Source organism: Copadichromis virginalis, linkage group LG2, assembly GCF_057382275.1.
Source record: "Copadichromis virginalis isolate Kocher_CV1m ecotype Utaka linkage group LG2, C_Virginalis_male_GT1.1, whole genome shotgun sequence".
Lineage (NCBI taxonomy): Eukaryota > Metazoa > Chordata > Actinopteri > Cichliformes > Cichlidae > Copadichromis > Copadichromis virginalis.
Window position 1 is genome coordinate 37,169,334 of NC_140619.1, and position 18,840 is coordinate 37,188,173.

At 39.5% G+C, this 18,840-nt stretch overlaps 1 protein-coding gene across 7 annotated transcripts in view; it reads right to left on the reverse strand.

Annotated features, from left to right (window-relative positions):
- diaph2 (diaphanous-related formin 2) overlaps positions 1-18,840 on the reverse strand; it is a 373,933-nt gene that overhangs the window by 247,385 nt on the left and 107,708 nt on the right. For all 7 annotated transcript variants that reach the window (XM_085433575.1, XM_085433570.1, XM_085433569.1 and 4 more), the window contains 6 exons: positions 9,199-9,273; positions 9,031-9,100; positions 8,156-8,292; positions 5,214-5,322; positions 2,712-2,822; positions 1,308-1,420 (listed from right to left, as the gene is read on the reverse strand). In XM_085433575.1, coding sequence (XP_085289701.1) covers positions 1,308-1,420; positions 2,712-2,822; positions 5,214-5,322; positions 8,156-8,292; positions 9,031-9,100; positions 9,199-9,273 — 615 coding nt within the window. The remainder of the gene's footprint in view (positions 1-1,307; positions 1,421-2,711; positions 2,823-5,213; positions 5,323-8,155; positions 8,293-9,030; positions 9,101-9,198; positions 9,274-18,840) is intronic.

An 18,840-nucleotide genomic window follows, 5' to 3' on the forward strand; every position in this document is an offset into this window, starting at 1 on the left:
GGGCGGTGTGTTTTGGATCATTGTCATGTTGGAAGACCCAGCCTCGTTTCATCTTCAAAGTTCTCACTGATGGAAGGAGGTTTTGGCTCAAAATCTCACGATACATGGCCCCATTCATTCTGTCCTTAACACGGATCAGTCGTCCTGTCCCCTTGGCAGAAAAACAGCCCCATAGCATGATGTTTCCACCCCCATGCTTCACAGTAGGTATGGTGTTCTTGGGATGCAACTCAGTATTCTTCTTCCTCCAAACACGACGAGTTGAGTTTATACCAAAAAGTTCTACTTTGGTTTCATCTGACCACATGACATTCTCCCAATCCTCTGCTGTATCATCCATGTGCTCTCTGGCAAACTTCAGACGGGCCTGGACATGCACTGGCTTCAGCAGCGGAACACGTCTGGCACTGCGGGATTTGATTCCCTGCCGTTGTAGTGTGTTACTGATGGTGACCTTTGTTACTTTGGTCCCAGCTCTCTGCAGGTCATTCACCAGGTCCCCCCGTGTGGTTCTGGGATCTTTGCTCACCGTTCTCATGATCATTTTGACCCCACGGGATGAGATCTTGCGTGGAGCCCCAGATCGAGGGAGATTATCAGTGGTCTTGTATGTCTTCCATTTTCTGATGATTGCTCCCACAGTTGATTTTTTCACACCAAGCTGCTTGCCTATTGTAGATTCACTCTTCCCAGTCTGGTGCAGGTCTACAATACTTTTCCTGGTGTCCTTCCAAAGCTCTTTGGTCTTGGCCATGGCGGAGTTTGGAGTCTGACTGTTTGAGGCTGTGGACAGGTGTCTTTTATACAGATGATGAGTTCAAACAGGTGCCATTCATACAGGTAACGAGTGGGGGACAGAAAAGCTTCTTACAGAAGACGTTACAGGTCTGTGAGAGCCAGAGATTTTCCTTGTTTGAGGTGAGGAAATACTTATTTTCCACCCTGATTTACCAATAAATTCTTTACAAATCCTACCATGTGGATTCATGGATTTTTTTTTCACATTCTGTCTCTCACAGTTGAAGTGTACCTCTGGTGCAAATTACTGACCTCTGTCATCATTTTAAGTGGGGGAACTTGCACAATCGGTGGCTGACTAAATACTTTTTTGCCCCACTGTACCTAGTATACCTGGCCAGAGATGAAGCTGGATAATGTGCTCAAGCTCCTCGAATCCTTCTCTAATGAACAAAGCCATGAGGGGGCTTCAGTCTATGAAGCTTAACCAAACCCACGATATACACTCATCTCTCACTGCTAGTTCTGCAGAATCTGTATATTCTCACAGAGGGAGGACAAAAGGATATTCCATCTCTGCGCGGATGTCATCCAGGCGATGTGAGAGTTCGATCAAGTCCTCCTCCTTGTTCTCATTGAACACCCTCAGCTGGATGTCCAGCTCTTCTGTCTCTTTTAGCTCCTGCAGTGAGTTAGACATACAGTATATAGTTTAGATTAAGTTTTACCAAAGGTCATCCTGTACTGCAGATTATTATGTTGCAGACGCATTAGCATGTATGGGTTTGTGAAAATTTTACTTTTCAATTTTCACAGGCTTCCACTTTATGGTATTTATAACTTAATTTATTCTAAAAAATAATAATAATAATAAGAGAAAAAAAACTAACACCAAAATTTCATCTCCCTCTTCCAGGTGTACAGAAAACTGGGAACTGAGATGCTGTGAACTCTCACTAAGTATTCCAGACAGTACCAATTCCTGCACACCTGTTCCAGCCACAAGGGGCTACAGAGGTGCTCTTTACAAGTTCTCTATGAATCACTGGCAGTGGAATTTACAGATGGAGACAGGGCCAAATGTAACCCAATTTCTGCAGGTATCAATCACCCTGCACCGTTTTTTGGGCGCACCATCTGTCTTCAGCAAGCAACGCTGGTTCGGAGGGAGGTGCACAATGGCACAAAAAAAAGGAGGGAAGGAGAAGAGGAGGAGAGCCAAATACATGCATCAAGGACTATAAGAACAAAACAAATTGTTCTTTCTTTTTCAGTGGACTAGTTCTCTGCCAACAGCAACACTGACTCCTGAGCATAACTCATAATTAGATGAAAGAGTGTCAGTTTGAATGTCGGCATTAAAAGCGGTAAACGTGGCATTCATGAATGGCTGTACACTGAGCCTCTTTCATATCAGGGGGCAGAATTGAAGATAATTAAAGTAATGACAGTAATAATCAACAGGCACAGCTGGGATGACTTATTAACAACTGGCTTTGTGACATCTTCACCCCACTTGTGACAAATGAGAGTTTGAATGATGTGTTGGAGCTCGTTTGCCTTTCGGCTCATGCGAAGATGCGTAAGGTTGCCGATAATGATGCCTGCGTGATGAGGTGCTAGCAGTGCATAATACTTGGCACAAGCTTCTACTACTACTAATTAAATGAAAACAATAAAATGTATCCCTCTAGTATGTGTGTAATGAAAATAACTCAGTTTAACATCTCAATAATTTGGTTTGAATGCCTGAATGCTGCCTGACCACAATTACATAAAACATTCACATCCCAATTATTTGGAAGTTTAAAGTGCACGAAAAGCTATTTGGGTTGTGATGAAAAGGAAATCTTGCTTTCAGTAATTATAATAAGAGAGAGGTAAGTTGTCGTGGGAGGATTGGCAATAACGATGCAAAATTATGTTTATGACACGCATGTAAACAATGTGTTCTCTGGAGATTGCTAACTCACAGGAAGGATCTTCTTTAGGCCGCATCTTAAAAACTCGTTGCGCAAATGTATCCTGAAGTCCAGGTCGTCAGGGGAGGTGACCAGGGCATTGATCAGCTGCATGCAGGCAACCTGTGGAGCAGACAAAACAACGAAAACAAAACAAAATCAAGAGAAAAACTCAGGAGAAACTAAATATTTTACCTAAAAAAAAGTGTCATCATCAGATATGTAACTCAACTCTAAGATGCATGTTTAGTCTAAGCAGCGTAACTGCAATTTGAGGTGAATATTTGCACCTTAATATTTCCTTTCAAAATCACAGAAAAAGCACCGCGAGGATGAGGCGAGGGAAGTAAAGAGAGACAAGTCAAATAGAAAATTGCAGAAAGTAGAAAATACAACCCTGGTATGTCTATTGACTATATGTGCATTATTAATGGATTTATTGGTAAGGAGAAATCCTCAAAGTGAGTGGTGGTGCGTGTGTGTGTGCTAGGTAGGTGGATGAGGCTGGCTTGGGTAACGAGGAAATTACTGATGAATTATAATGACCTGTAACGTGTTTCAGGGGAGGAAGTCGTGAATAAGATAGTTTCCCTTAGACAGACAATCGATAGCAGGCTAAAGGATTCCCACAGACAATCTAAAAACACTGCCTCCTGAAACCTTGACCCTGTGCTGTCGGTATGTATGCGTTAATAACAGCAATCGGAACAATTCTGAGTCTGTGTGGTTTCCTGTGTAAGCTTTATGATTTTTCAAGGTTAAAAAAACGCTATTTGGGTAAAAAGTTTTACCAAAATCAGTTTAACGTTTATTTCCATAAAGACCAACATTCAGTCCTGAATCAACTTTTTCCAACCTTAATACGACCTGAACACGCTTTTTATTTTCTACTCAGTGAAACAAAAGTGAAAATAACGCCACGAACCTTTGATTTTTCTGTTACTGCAGCGCTCGTAGGAGCATTACCAAATGCATTCATATTCTCTTGAAAAGTATACGTTTGTTGTAGTAAAGGATGCACTGCAGCTGACTATGTGCCACTACTGCCAGGAACCGGAGTGATGACAGACTTCTCCGTGTTTGAGAAAAGCTTGAGGGCCTCAAACTGAGAACTGTGCACTGAAACCTGACATTTTACTGTATCCACCAGAGGCCAGACACATAAAAGAAACTCCACCAAACCTTCACAGAATTTATGTGAGTGAAGAAAGTCATGGAGCTCATGAAAAATTCTTTCTCTTCTGCTGCATACAGATAGATACTTACATCAATCACCTCAAACATACCTCAGTCATGTATTGTGGAGTGGGAAGCAGTTGGGGGTAAGGGCATTATGTGCGTTACGTTTAGAGAGCTGCAGTGCTGCCAAAAGGGGGTTCCAAACATCGTAATTAAAAGTGGCACTGCCAGGACGGTTTTAAAGCTGAAAGTCAGAGTTCTTCTCATGCTCGGCAGACAAATATACCCCGAACTGGGGTAAAACGCATTTTAATCACATTAGCGAGGTCTAGTTCTGGAGCCCATTCCAGGTTTTGGATAAAAAGTCTATTAATTTCCTCCGAACCCCCTGCATCAGCAAAGCATTTTAATTTACTTCACAATTACCAGCTTCATTTCATTAACGGCAAAATTTAACGGAAAAACAACAGTCTCCTAATAAAAGAATATCTACTTTCTCTTCTACCACCCGCCTCATCAGTTTCCTTCATGACTTTTCCTTCAAGACTTCTCAATCCCTGCAGCTAAAGTAATTTCTTAAGTAATTTCCTCCTTTTGGCTTCGCAAATACACGTTTTAAGGGGTGTTGTTATTGCTATTACAAAGTTTTCTTGTTGCTGAAGAATACTCGTGAAGTATCTGTAAAATGGAGAATTTAAATGAAGCAGCAAAAGGAATAAAAAAGAAAGACGGGAGAAAAATATAAATTAGAGATTCGACATCCTTTTTATTATTATTTTGTGATGTTTTCAAAATGAATGTGGAAATCAGCAGCGGTGAAGGAGGAGTTTGAGTAGAGCTTCTCAGCGTAATAGTTGTAGAATCAAATTGCACCTGGTTGTGGAGGTGTGTCAGTGTAACTACTAAGTTTGTGTCAATGTAACTACTAAGTTTGTGTCAGTGTAACTACTAAGTTTGTGTCAGTGTAACTACTAAGTTTGTGTCAATGTAACTACTAAGTTTGTGTCAGTGTAACTACTAAGTTTGTGTCAGTGTAACTACTAAGTTTGTGTCAGTGTAACTACTAAGTTTGTGTCAATGTAACTACTAAGTTTGTGTCAATGTAACTACTAAGTTTGTGTCAGTGTAACTACTAAGTTTGTGTCAATGTAACTACTAAGTTTGGAAGCACGAATGCAAACCTAGTGCAGCGTGTTACAGAACAACAGTGTTCTGGTTATTGTAGTTACCATTAAAACACGAAGGTCACTTTTATCCACCAAAGGTAATAAAAGGGGAATGATGAATGCATGCTGTGTGTGTGTGAATGCTTATGTGAGTGGACTTGTGTGTAACCTGGAGCTGCTGGGCCTCATGGTTCTCCAGTCCTTCCACAATTGGAGCAAATCTCTCTTTATTGTTCCTTTCTGCAGCAATTGTCATAGCAGCCAGAATCTTATCCAAGCTGGTAGAAAACAGAGAACGGGCAAACACAAAAGTCAACAAACACTTTTATCACATCGCTACCAGGACATTTACTCACAGTTTTCACCTCAGGCATCATGTATCTTATTTTCCCTTGTGTGTTGGCATGAACATTTACTCAGCCCATCTTTGGTCAATCTGACAAATTCTACCGCTTTCAATCCCTTTGTATACAATTTAGTCCTTTATTGTTGCAGTGTCCAATTTTAACTGTTACTAAGGCGATGGCAGACAAAAACAGGGTTTTCCTGCAAATGTGTTTAGTCGTCAAAGCAGCTGTGGAATCGTGTATTTGGCTGAACGAGATGGGGTCCAAATTATTGCAGGGAGAGCCAGACTAGTGCTCAAACACTCAAATACACCTATTGAGAAGGTAAGCAAATTAGAGCACTTGCAAAGGCTCAAGGCAGCTCAACTAAATAGAGTGTTGGACAATTTTAGCCTCTAAATTCTGAATAAAGTAAGCTGCACATAACCACACCCACACAAACAGGGCTGCAATAAGAGTAAATTCATGTCTTATGAGCGGTTACATGAAGAGTTATTCACAACATGTGTACCCAATAATTGGCAGCGAGTGGCCCCTGTCACTGCAGAGCCATCGTTGCCATGGCATGCAGAGCTCAGCCTACTGTCATGGAAGTCAGGGAATAAATGCTATAGTATTAGCATTGTAAGTAAACAGTCACACTATACAAATGAATGCATGTTTATGTATGTACAAACATGTGCCAAATAAACTTGCAATTTTGACTTTTCTTAATTTGGAATAACCAGAAGGAAATCTGTGAGTGAGGAAGACCATGTGCTTGACCGACGAGACTGTATGTGCAGACTGAGCCTGACAAACAGATAAATAGAAGGATGATTCTTTGTGATAGAGGTTACAAAGTCAGACAAACGCGGGGAGCTGCATACTGAATAACTTTAAAGCCAGTTCAGACGACGCTTCAAAACAGGCAAGATAGATCTGCTTAACTCGCTGTGTTCCCTTTTGATGCTGTCAGCTAAAGTGGGTGTTGAACATGAGCCAGCGTCACAATGTCGGTTGAGGAGGAAGTTTCTGAGCTAAAAAAGTGACACCTCAGCTCTTTTGGCTGTCATTTCTACAAGATACGGGCATTTTAATGCAAGGCTATGATCACGGCGACGATCTTCATGTTTACTTCAACATTTTCTTGAATGCTTTGACTGACACGGATGAGACAGACAGAGAGAGGGAGGTCTGTCCTATCTATATAGCCAGTATCTGCTTAAAATAGTAGTTGTGTATGAGTGCGTATGCATGCAGTCTCTGTGTAAAGAAGGGACTGAAGAGAACATGGATCTATCTGAAAAATCATTATTATATAAAATCAAGCTCGCTCTGGGAATGATGTGCATTGCTAAAATGTTCAGTCAAACTAATTGTGACTGATTGTCTGTATTTTGACTATGTGAAACTCAGTACCCCAGTACTGCTAATAGTGATAACCTGCTAATATAGAGGGCAGCTCTGCTACTCATTCTAGCCTTGACAATGTAAAGACCCAAATGTAATCCCTTGTTACTCTAATTACTAGAATTAATGATGGTAGGATTCATTAACCGTGCCCCCCCAATCCCTAAAGTGTCCAGGTTTGCACATCCTGGCTCAGGAGGACTGTTTACTAGAAAAATGGGAGAGTAGTCATTATTGTCTTAGTGTTCTGACCCATGCCTCACCTTTCATGACAAAACAAAATGTCTCACATCTATTTGCTATTTATAGAAGTAAAAATGTTCTTTTTTATTACAAACAGTACATATAGTTATAATTATTTCTTGTCTGACAATTACATTATAGTAAACACATGTTTAAGTGGCATCTTTAGAAGCTGATACAGGGCAAAAAATCTAAACAAAGAAAATTAAGAAATAAGAAAAAATTACCTGGATTAAAAACCTTTTTAAAAAAAAACAAAAAACATATGCAGTCATAACTGAGGCCTATCTGAGTTGTCAGAGATAGCAGACACATTCCTGAACTCAGCTTCTCCAACAGAATTTGTGGGTTTGTTTGTTTCCAGCACTGCATACAGACTGACTTTGAAGTGCCATTGTTATTCTAGTCTGGCCCTCTGGGAAACAATAAAAAAACACTCCCCTAAATCCAATTTATACGCTGTCAGCCTGGTTGTGTCTGCAGCAAGCTACACTGAGAAGTTCACCACATTAAACAGACTAAACTGCATCATCTGAGCATGTGATCCAAGAGATTTCTACACCGACTAAGGTCACCTGTAAATGCAGTGGCAACTCATAGCGGGTAAACACACAAGCATGGGGTGCAATCTCTGTATGACTACATGCCACCCAGTGAGAGAAGATTGAAGCGACAGTAATATTATAGGGATGTCCTGCACTCTTCCCTCTATTTCAGAAACAGGGATTTGTATACACAAAGCAGTGATGGGTCATGTCTTTCATTGTTTTTCTTTGTTTTTCCATCAGTCAATCATTTATTTCTATATCAGCTGCAATTTATTGAAAAATATATAGAAAACCTGAGAAATATGTGATCCTATCAACACTTAAAATCCCCATAGGAGATAGGATAGGCAAAAGTACGGTAGCAACTTCAAAGGTCAATTCATCCACATGACCCAAAGTAAAGACCACAAATAAGAATTTTATTCAAATTAAACCTTATTTAAAATCTTTAAACCTGCAAAAAAACCAAAGCTCCCAATTTAACGCACTGAGACAGAACTTATTGTGTCTGCAGACATCTGTGGTTGGACTTTGATAGACTACCTACGCATGTGAACGTGATGTCTCTGAATGGAACTTACATGTTTTCCTCTCCGATGATGCAGCAAGCGGAGAGGATTTTGACAATCTCTGTCATCATGCTGGTCTGTTTGGGGTCAATCGCTCGAGCCAACAACGACAAACTCCGCTCATCTCCCAAGATCCTTTGCAGTCCATACTACGGGCACAAAAGAAGACAGGAGAGGATATAGAAAAAAGTCCACTGGGTATAAATTAATGAGAACATTAGCATTCATAGAGAACTTTCACTTCAAGTAAAAAACTGAAAAAAAATCTCCAATCTACGTAAGTTATAGTTGGCCTTAATTTTCTTATAAGGAGGGACAACGAGGCCGAGGGAGAAAATAGAGAGGATGATGAATTAATTTAATTCAGGACAGGACTATAGGGACAAATACTTATAGTCTCATGTACCTTGTAGTCTCCCCACAACTGAAAGAATGGGTAGAGATGACCACATGTGGGGATTAACTCTAAGAGAAGCAATATCAACAGTTCATCTATGCTTGAAATGTGTGCCACTTTTGAGAAATGAGCCAGACTACCCAAAAAAGGATAATTAAAAGATCTGAGACTGTGGGCTTGAAATGGTAAAATTAGCTTTACGCTCCCATTATCCCAGGCTTGTCGGAGTTCAGATTCAAATAAGGTTTGGAATCTTGGCCTCTTGAGATATTTATAAAATGTTTAGTGAGCTAAGAGTTTGCTCTCTCGTGCTTTTTATTTTTTTGTAAAATAAATTCACTGTTCAGCTGGTGAACATTTCAGGCCTGTGTACTCGCTTAGATTTTTCCGTTTGCGTCAGAGCAATATCACTTCATACCGACACGAAAAGAGATTTTTATGTGGGTGATCAGTTGTGTGGATGGCCTTATGTCTGTTGAATCATACAGACCTTATTGTTCATGAAAGCCTTCAAACACTGGATAAGTTTATGCTGGTTGCGTTTATCAATGGGCTCTTGCCTGGAAAAAAGAAAAAGAAAAGACAGATTTTATGTATTGCGATTGAATGAAAAGCACATTGTGCAAAAACTCAACAACAAATATATGAGGTGACTCACTGTTTCTTGTCCAGCAGCTTCTCCAGTGCCTCCAGAAGAAGTCCGAGACCCTCATGGCCAAAGTTATTAACCCAACTGTAAATAAAACACATAGACAAAAAAAACTGGTCACACGATACTCGTTCTAAATTGTTATTGCCATGTTGGTTTGCTGTCAGCCACGCTGATTCACAGAAAGAAGCAAGCACAAACAACAATATTGCATTAACCTCAGAGGAAATGAGTCACTCAGAGTAATATCAGAGGTTTAACACTTAACTCGATAAATTGACTGTTGCAGTGATTTTTAATTCCTAACAGAAAGTGCTGCAAATCAAAAACCCTCCTGCCCTCTCTCTGACACTGAATACAGTCTGAATCAGTTTACATTTAAACTATACCCATTTACAAGCAAATGAACACCCATCCATCTTAACTAGTGTCCCCATTGCCAAGCAGTTTGTATCCAGCACCACCCCCCCTCTGAGCTACAACGTTACTGTGCCAAAAGATTTAGCAATGCAAGAAGATAACATTGTAATCGATAATGGATCGCGGGAGATAACTGGCTATAAACCTCAGCGTATCAGGAGACAGCAAATGATCCAGTGCAGATGAGCCCGTTTGTCTAAGCCAGCGGAAGAGAGAAGCAGGAGGAGGCTGGGAGGGACTGTGTGGTCACAGCGAGATTATATCATTAGCATTACTTGTTTTTGGGCCTCCAACTGTCAATAATGTAAAATATATGGGGCAATTTTATGACATTAACGGGGCATAAGTCAACGATTTATCCCACCTTTTTGACAATGATTTGAAATAATAATGGTTTCAGTATTAAAGCCATTTGTATTGACTCAGTGAGTCGGAAGAGACCCTCAATTAGGGATGAGATGCATTAGCCTAAGGCAACTAGCAAAGTTGAGGTGAGGTATTTCTTTGATCTGTGACTAAATTAGCACGCACAACAAACCCTACCTACCATTACTCACATTTCATTACCAGACAAGCAGCGCCAGTTTATAAGTTATTAATATTTACTGTGGTATGTAATGATGATCTGTTTTCTTAATAAAAACAAAACACATTATAATGTTTAGAAATGTCTTTATAAATGTCTGTTTACCAAGAGCCTTCCAATTTGAATGTTTTTTTCCCAGCATGTACTTTGCACATGCTGGAAGCCATAAAAGAAAAGAAAGACCAAATTGGCTCAGTTTACTGCAGAATAACAATGAAGCTGTATGTATATGTGATACAGAGGAGGTAGAAGTTAATGAAAGGCTGCGACAACGCGGAGGGAAAGGAGGCGACATGGCTCAAGAATCACAATTCACTAAGTCCACAGTCTTTGTTTATGCTCCTTAGTAATGATGCTAATGTCAGTCTTCGGAGAGCAGGAAATTGGACCAATATTTGTGAACAGAAATTTGTTCATTACACAGTGTAACTGTAATATGGGATTGTAGGACGCTATGAGACATCTCCGAGAACACTGCAGACAAAAACAAAAAAAATACTATGTCCTCTGCCATAAGGAGGTTTTTACATAATTACAATTTCATGCTTTGCAATCATGTTCGTTATCACAGTAAACAAGGTGTAAATGTGTAATATGACGACTCTGTTTTGCTGTCTGCAGAGCATGATTCCTTCCACCTTCAAAGGAGTGTGTGTTTACACGTTAAGTACATTTTAGCAATGCTACTGTTATTTATAGTGGCTGATTTTTTTTACCTATTAATTTACAAATTAACACTCCGTGCTCGCAATCTAGACAATGTGCTTGTTGAAAGGGTTATGCCACTTCTGTACTTTCAAACTGTGCAACTATAATTCCAATTAAACTATGAGACTGAGTGTTTTGTTTGTTTTGATAGTGTTCGTTCTCTCTTTGCTTTTGTTTTCAGTTTGAAATGCAAATCATAAACCCCCTTCAGTAAATATATAAATTGTCGTTTATTAAAGGGTAATTCAAAAGGAAGATAAAACTTCATTTTTGATGAAAAAAATGCTTGGATAGGAACATCATCAGGTTTATAGTCGTGTTTTACGAAAAAGAGGAAAAGGGGAGCCTCCTGTTAAATGCACTACATGGACAAAAATATCAGGACGCATGTCTTAATCCTAAGTGTTTCACTCCTATTGCTACAGGTGAATAAAATCAAGCACCTAGCCATGTAGTCTGCCATTTGTCACTCACAAGGTCACTCAGAAAAGTTCAGTGAATTTAAGCATGGCACTATATGTACTCCTCCTAGATATTATTGCAAATCACATCAACTGCATGAAGTTACAGAGCAGATACTGAGGCGAAGAGCACCTGCAGCACAGTTCATAGTGCAAAATAGCTTCTAATGCTCTGCATTTCTTTATATCTTGCTGTCAAATTGAGAATAAGTGCAGCAAACAAACATATAAACGCAGGGACAGCAGAGTTTGGACAATTCTGATAAGTTTGAAAGTCATTAGTTGATGTGGACATCTTTATTCTTCAGCACGGTCTGTAAGCTTTCTTGTGATTTCTTTAAATAGTTTTTGAGGCTTCTTGAAGAACATTCAAAACTCTTCTTTGGATAAGCTTTTAATGTCCTTCTAGTTCTCGTGTAATTTGGTGCACTTTCGTGACGTATCATCACGAAAAACCAAACAAATTCAAAAACAGCTTTATGGGAGAAAACTAGCCTTACTATGAGATTTACAAATGCATTCTTTTAGCAGGCAAGCTGTACTAATTAAAGGAGAATTCAACTTGTAAAATAAGCAAGAGACGTTTGCTGCATGTTTGCCTTTCTGTATGACTGCTGGACTGAATCAGAATAGGCAGAAAAGAAGAGAAACTGCGATTGTCTGTGCCCTAAATTTTTCTTCAAAATGTGCGTCTTGCTGAAGGTTGCAACATAATGCAGTCCCCTAAAGGTTTCTAAGGCACTAAATGTTTTTCAGTCCTCCCTACATCCCAGACTGTCTATCATTTTCTGTCCCCTCACGTATACCCTTAGGTCCTCTACAGGTTGCCTTCCAAATGTCCCCAAAGTTACCACTAAGAAAATGAGAGATGGTACTTTTAGAGTGTTTGTCCTCAGGCTATGAAATGGCCCCTTTCTGTTCATCAGAGAACTTACCTGAATGGACAGCATACTATTACAGCAACTAAAACAAATAACCCTACTTTTCCCACTATGGTGCGGTAATAATAAAGTAATAACAATGATGCCAGCCTCTGTAACAGATCTACATTGTTGTTTTTTAAATACAAAATACTTCCATAGTTAGTAAGCAGAGCAACAAAACGTGTGCTGCGGATGTGGCCATAGGCTCTTGTTTGGTCAAATGTAAAGTACCTTAACGCAGAAACAACATGAGATGAGATCCTTATCACTTTCTTCTCCTAATGTGGGAATACATCTAAAAATTTCATTAACTTGGGGGAGAACTTGTTCATCTAATATTGATGGCTATAATCCTCTAGTTAAGTGCCACCAAATTGTGTTACTTTCTGCAATCATGTATATTCCCCAGGCAAAATGAAAAATTCATGGTTGGTCTTAGGGAAGCAATTTCTTATTTTATATTTTGTGGGGTTTTTTTGTTTTTTTCTTTTGAAGGGGAGGGGCTCTGCTAGCTTGATGCAATTATGTTGCAGTTATGTTAACTGCGAGAAAATGTATGCAGTGAAATTCTCACAGCTTATCTAACAAACAAGAGTTCAGAATGAACTACATTTTACTAACAAGATGTTTGTTCAATGAAGATTTCAGGTCCATAAAGTCTCAACTAGATTGTACATTTTTCTCAGCACTGCAGTAAAAAGAGCAGTTATGTTATAACATGTACTAATGTCACGGGTTACATATGTTATATGCATGCAACCAATGTCTATGCCTCTTATATTTGGTTCTGCAGCTTGATTGAAGTGTAAAATTGTTTCTGTTATTATATTTACTATATTTCATACTAAAAAAGAGTGATTCCTTTACAAATTAATAGTATTTAGATGGAAAGATATGCTGCAACTTATTTTTTAGCCTACACTTTTGTATGTTATTAAAACAAACTCAGAGCAAAGATCATGGAAAAGAGAATAAAGTTTTACAAGTACATCGCCAGGGAAGCGTTACTACATAAAGAGAAGATTACTTGCACATCACCAGCCACACTAAGTGACTCAGCATTGGAAGAAGCAGCGAGAGGGAGACACTGTCCCACCTTGTTTGTCTGATCACTGGTCTTGTGTTTGGATAGACTGTGTGTGTATTGATTTCAGTTTATAGACCAGATTTATTATTTTATCAGAGCTTGGTGAAGGGTTATGTTACTGAAAGCTTCTGTGTCTGTAAAGTATCTTTCATATTACATTACAGGGCCGAGGCATACAACTGTTCCTCCTTGGGACTACTGACCTATTCACCACTACAGAATCGGGACTTAGGGCCAAGGTGCAACACATAGGCCTGAAAAATAAATCTTGAAACCAAGCACCACCAGCGTCTGTTTAGTGATTTGGCATGCCAAACATGGGGGTACATTACACTGTGATCAATATAAAAGCCACCCTAAATGCCTATAAAGCACAGTGCATATCAGATGACAGAAATTAAATATGAACATTATCTTTCTGTTCCTTACATCTTTAAGCAAAATGCTTTCTACAAATAACTATTAAAAGCAGCAACATTTGTCTCTGCTTTTCCATCGTATCACAGTTTGATGGATTTCGTGGTTTGTCCTTCCACTCTACCTCCCTTTGGTGGGTACTTACCACTTATGACTGGGACTACCCGGCCTCGATGCTTGGAGATTCTCCAATACAACCGTCTTCTTGCACATTGTGTTGACTGTTCTCAAAGCTGACTGTCGATGAGTGTTCTCAGATCTTAGCACGCACTATGTGATAATCAGTGCTTCATTTCTTTTGGCTCTGGTTTTGACTCATTAGTCTAGACGTAAAGTATTGCTACTGGACCAACATAGAGTTAAACACAGCAACTAGCACTCTCATCCCCAGAGCCACATTATTAGCTTGCCTACAAACGCCATACATTATTTGCACACACTTTGAAGTTTCTATAATATATTACTGTGGATAGACTGATGAATTAATTCAACACCAGGCTGTAGCCAGCAAGTATCAATGACAAAAACATTTGTTTTAATCCTGCAAAATAATTCTTAAACTCCTACACCCTGTTTCTAATGCTGTTTGATCCTTAGCCACAGAAACCTTTACTTCACACAGAACTGAGTTAAATATTTAGGAGACTGTAGATGAGCACTGGTGGAGGGGGTGGGCAAGGTGAACTATCAAGAGATTGAAATACATATTGAAGTATTATGGACACTGTGTGCATCCAGCATCTGGCATTTATACATACAAAGTGAGTCAAAATCATTGACCTGTGCTGAACCTGACAGAGAACAGCAAGCAGGCAGGATGTTTCAGAGCACAGCTAACATGCACCTTTCCCATCCGTGCTGCCACTTTGCTCGGCAGTCTTCATAATATCTTTGGTCTCTAACTCCGGCTGGCTATAGCAGCGGTCTCCAACCTTTTTTGCGCCACGGACCGGTTTATGCCCGACAATATTTTCATGGACCGGCCTTTAAGGTGTCGCGGATAAACACAACAAAATAAAACTAGTACCGGTACCGAAAAAAAGAAGATTTATTCACAACACACGTGAAAAGACTCAGGAAAACCGAGTAAACGATAAAAACGATAACAAAATAACGCTGGAAACCGATAAAAACCCTGAAAACCAGACATTTCACACCTGAGCCTCAACTCTCGCGGCCCGGTACCAAACGACTCACGGACCGGTACCGGTCCGAGGCCCGGGGGTTGGGGACCACTGGGCTATAGCAACTCTTAAATATAATGCATCACAGCACAGAACATGTTACGATTGTGTGTACCATATGAATAAACTGTTTCATAAAGTATATTCCTTGCAACCAATTTTTCAGTGGTTTTATTGAATTAGAGCAGAAGAACTGTCCACAGAGTCATCTGCAGCGGTGCTGTTATTTCATAGTGCTACAAAACCACGTAATACAGTCTGAGGACAATATACCTGGTGTCAGCACTCCACAAATGTAATTTCTGGCATAGTCAAGGAAGCGCAGGAACAAGAACCGTGCAGTACTCAAAGGGAGCACTTTGCACTTGTAATGGTATTCAAGTCTCAGCTTGATACTGAAACATGGCTTTAACAAAGACTAAAGATGTACCACACAGGTGAATGTAGAACTGAAAGTATCGTGCGTGTGTGTGAACATGAAAGGAGTGTGAGGTTGGAGAGTGGAGGTCTCCATCAGAGAGCTGACAGACAGCACACCATGCTCCCTAGATACTTTGAAATGACTCCCCACGGAGAGCAAAACACTCTTGGAATTTCTAATTATCCCCAGAACAACACCAAGAATACCTACACACCAACATAGCATCACTGCAACCTGAAGGTATACAGAAACCAGTATTACTGCTAAAACACTGCTGGACACAGTCTTTTTTCTCTATTTAATTGCGTGGTATTGTGTAAAGCTGCGTTTATTGAGGAAGATTAAAGAATGGACCATTAGGTTTGACGCAATGTATCAACACATTCCTCAGGCTCCTGTAAAGATCTTTCAAGTTGAAGGAAATGCAATGGCAAGCACTTCCCTGGAAGAACTAACTCTATTTTCAAAGTCATTAAGTTGCCATTTTGTTCAAGCTTTTGTTGCTGCCACCTTTTAGAGGAGATGTAATTGCAGTATCAGTGTTCACCTTTGAGAACATGTTCACCAGAATTTGTGCCAGTATTTAATATCTGCAGACAACTAGTGAAACATTAGGACGGCTCTGCAGCTCTACTAAATTCTGCGGCAGAAAGGATTGCCTTTGTAGGTCACATAAGGTGATAAATCCTTTTATTCATAAGCATAAAGGAAAGTGTGTCACTATGAGCGTTTTCCACAGATTTGACATAAGTTCTTAGGATGTTTGTTTACAAGGTCAAACATGAAACAGGTGTTATTTATTTCTTTTAATACTTTCCACTTAACTATACCACAATTTTATATATCGCATTATATCAAAAAGAATAACATGAACCGTAACCTATGAATAATGACTAAGAGCGAAGAACAATAATTATAGATTTATAGTCAGTTATTTCCTATATCTACCAGCTATTTTCGATACTGCAGCAAATAGTTTCCAACGAAATCAATATAAAATTCAAATCAGATATGTCTGAATTATGTATGCATGCTTTGGGGCTGTAACAGATATGGCTATCTTGGAGGTTAACAGATGGTGTCATAAAATGAAATAGGCATCACTCTTAAAATGCACGCAGACACTGAGGACATTTATGTCTCCAAAATCATTTTCATTGCCTGTGAAGAAGAAGGGCAAACATCAACTTTGAAGTCAGCCGCAAGGGTACAAACTAGTTCACTTGCTCATTTCTCACTCCTTCTCACGTCCACTGAGAGGACAGTGTCATAACATCGGTGCCAAATTTAACAGTCAAATAAAACTCTGACTGTTCTGATTTATGCTCGTACTATTGTCAAAGTAAAAAGCAAAAATGCATTCTCTAATGAAATAAATTATTCTGAAACAACAGAAGGCCACGGTGCGTTTTACCTTCAGCTTTCTACTAAACACTTATGTCATTTGCAGTTTTATTCCTCCTTGATGAGTAAACTTTTCGGAGAACCTGAGGGTGACTGAGCGTGGTCGACTCTCACTGCCAAGAAAATGACCACTCTGGAAAATTTTTACTAAAGGAAGATGATAAAACTAGATCATCACGGCAGAGAATTAAATTGCTATTTTTCTATTATTCCACAAAGTTGGATGGAAAGAAATAATGCTTAATCCGCAAAGTTCAGAGTCTGTCTCATGTCCCGAGCTAACTCATCTCCCTGAACTTAAGCAGGGACAGCTGTTTTTTCTGCTACGTTTAAAAAAAAAAATCAAATTGACAAGAAGTCTGATTAAGCTTACAAAAGACTATCGAGGATAACAAAGTGGATACAGAGGATTAATTATGGATGATTCACTGCCATATTTCCACATCAAAAATGACAAGAGTTGAAACAGTTATTCATCTCTGTGAAGAATCTATGTCTGACAGAGCTATCTCATTGATGTCTACTGTGTCTGAATTCTCACACAAGAATCATTCATCAGTGCTGTGCTGTGTTAACTCATAGCAGTCTTATCGAGGGCCACTATTCACACTTTGTACTTGTGCCAGACGAGATTTCAGGCCTACGCTGTCGAGGGGGGATACACAACCTGTGATGCTCACATTTGTTTCAATAGCCACAACAGCAGAAGGACAGATGGATATGCTTCTGGGTGCTGGCGTTAATTGGCCGTTGTACATGAAGCAAACAGAAAAGGCCGAGGGAGTAAGACTCAGGCATATAGAGTCCCAGTTAGTGCTATTACATTTAAACTTTTATGCCAAGGGAGCAGCTTTTTTGACACCTTATAATTGACTTTGTGTGAGTTTTTGCCAGAAATGTAAAATGTAAACAAGCTCAAGTATATTGATATATTTTTGCAGGTGAAATTTGACAAAATGTTTCAAAATATATATGAAATAGTAGACATAGATTAAGCAGTAATGTTTAATGGTTTTTGACCATAAAGTATATGCAGAGCACCGAGATGTCCTTGGCAGAGATGTCAGTGTTTCTTAGTGTGTTGTTCATTGCTTAATCATGCTGGGCAGTAGGACAGACAGCCAACAGGATGAGCAACTTTATGTCAGCAGGCATTGCAACTCCCCAGCCCATAAAAAGCCCATTACTACCGTTCCATGCAACCACAAGCATTCACCAGGGAAAAGCTGGTGAAACTGATTCAGACTCAAAAACACCCAGTGTGGCAGAGCAGCAAGATCATCACAACAACCCACACCCTGAGTATACAGACACAGAGAGAAGCTCTAGTGTCAGCAAATGTCTCCCGCCTCCACAAAAAGAGCCCGCAAGAAAATGCTCTAGATCAAATGTTCGACTTGTACCGTGAAGATTTCACATAATGAAAAGTTAGGAGCCCGGTTCAATTTTGGTTAAATATGTCTTAGGGATCTGAGGGCCAGCAGATCTAATATGGAGGTAGCTGTAGGGATTCAGCAAAGTCACAGTGTAATGCCGAAGGCAAGACTGAGAGAAGTAAAAAGCCTGGACAGTGAAAATGTGCTTTTGTGCTGATAACCACTTAAACCCCTCTCCTCTTTTCTATTTAAAAGTATATTAATAGAGCAGCAGTTAGGATTAGGTCATGAACACTGAAACTACCAGATGCAAAAAATCTAAACATATGAAAGAAGACTGTACTGGCAAATTTTTAAAAAGTGTCAGTCGACTGCTATATTAATAATGTAGAACTATCTCAATCATATCAATGTCTCCGCATGTGGTAAAGCAGACAAAGAAGCAGTGACATGAGTGGGAAAAGTTGGGTTGAAACGCGGCAGGATTTCTTTCCTCTCTAAATGAGAAAATAACGGGGTGGTAATTTTCTGTAAGTTGGCATCTCTCTTCACATCAGTGGATTACGAAATTAATGAAAAGTGGCTAGTCAATCTGACATTTCTAAATTAAGAAGCAAGTATCCAAATGACAAAATTAAAAGGGGGAGAATGAAGTAGAGGATAA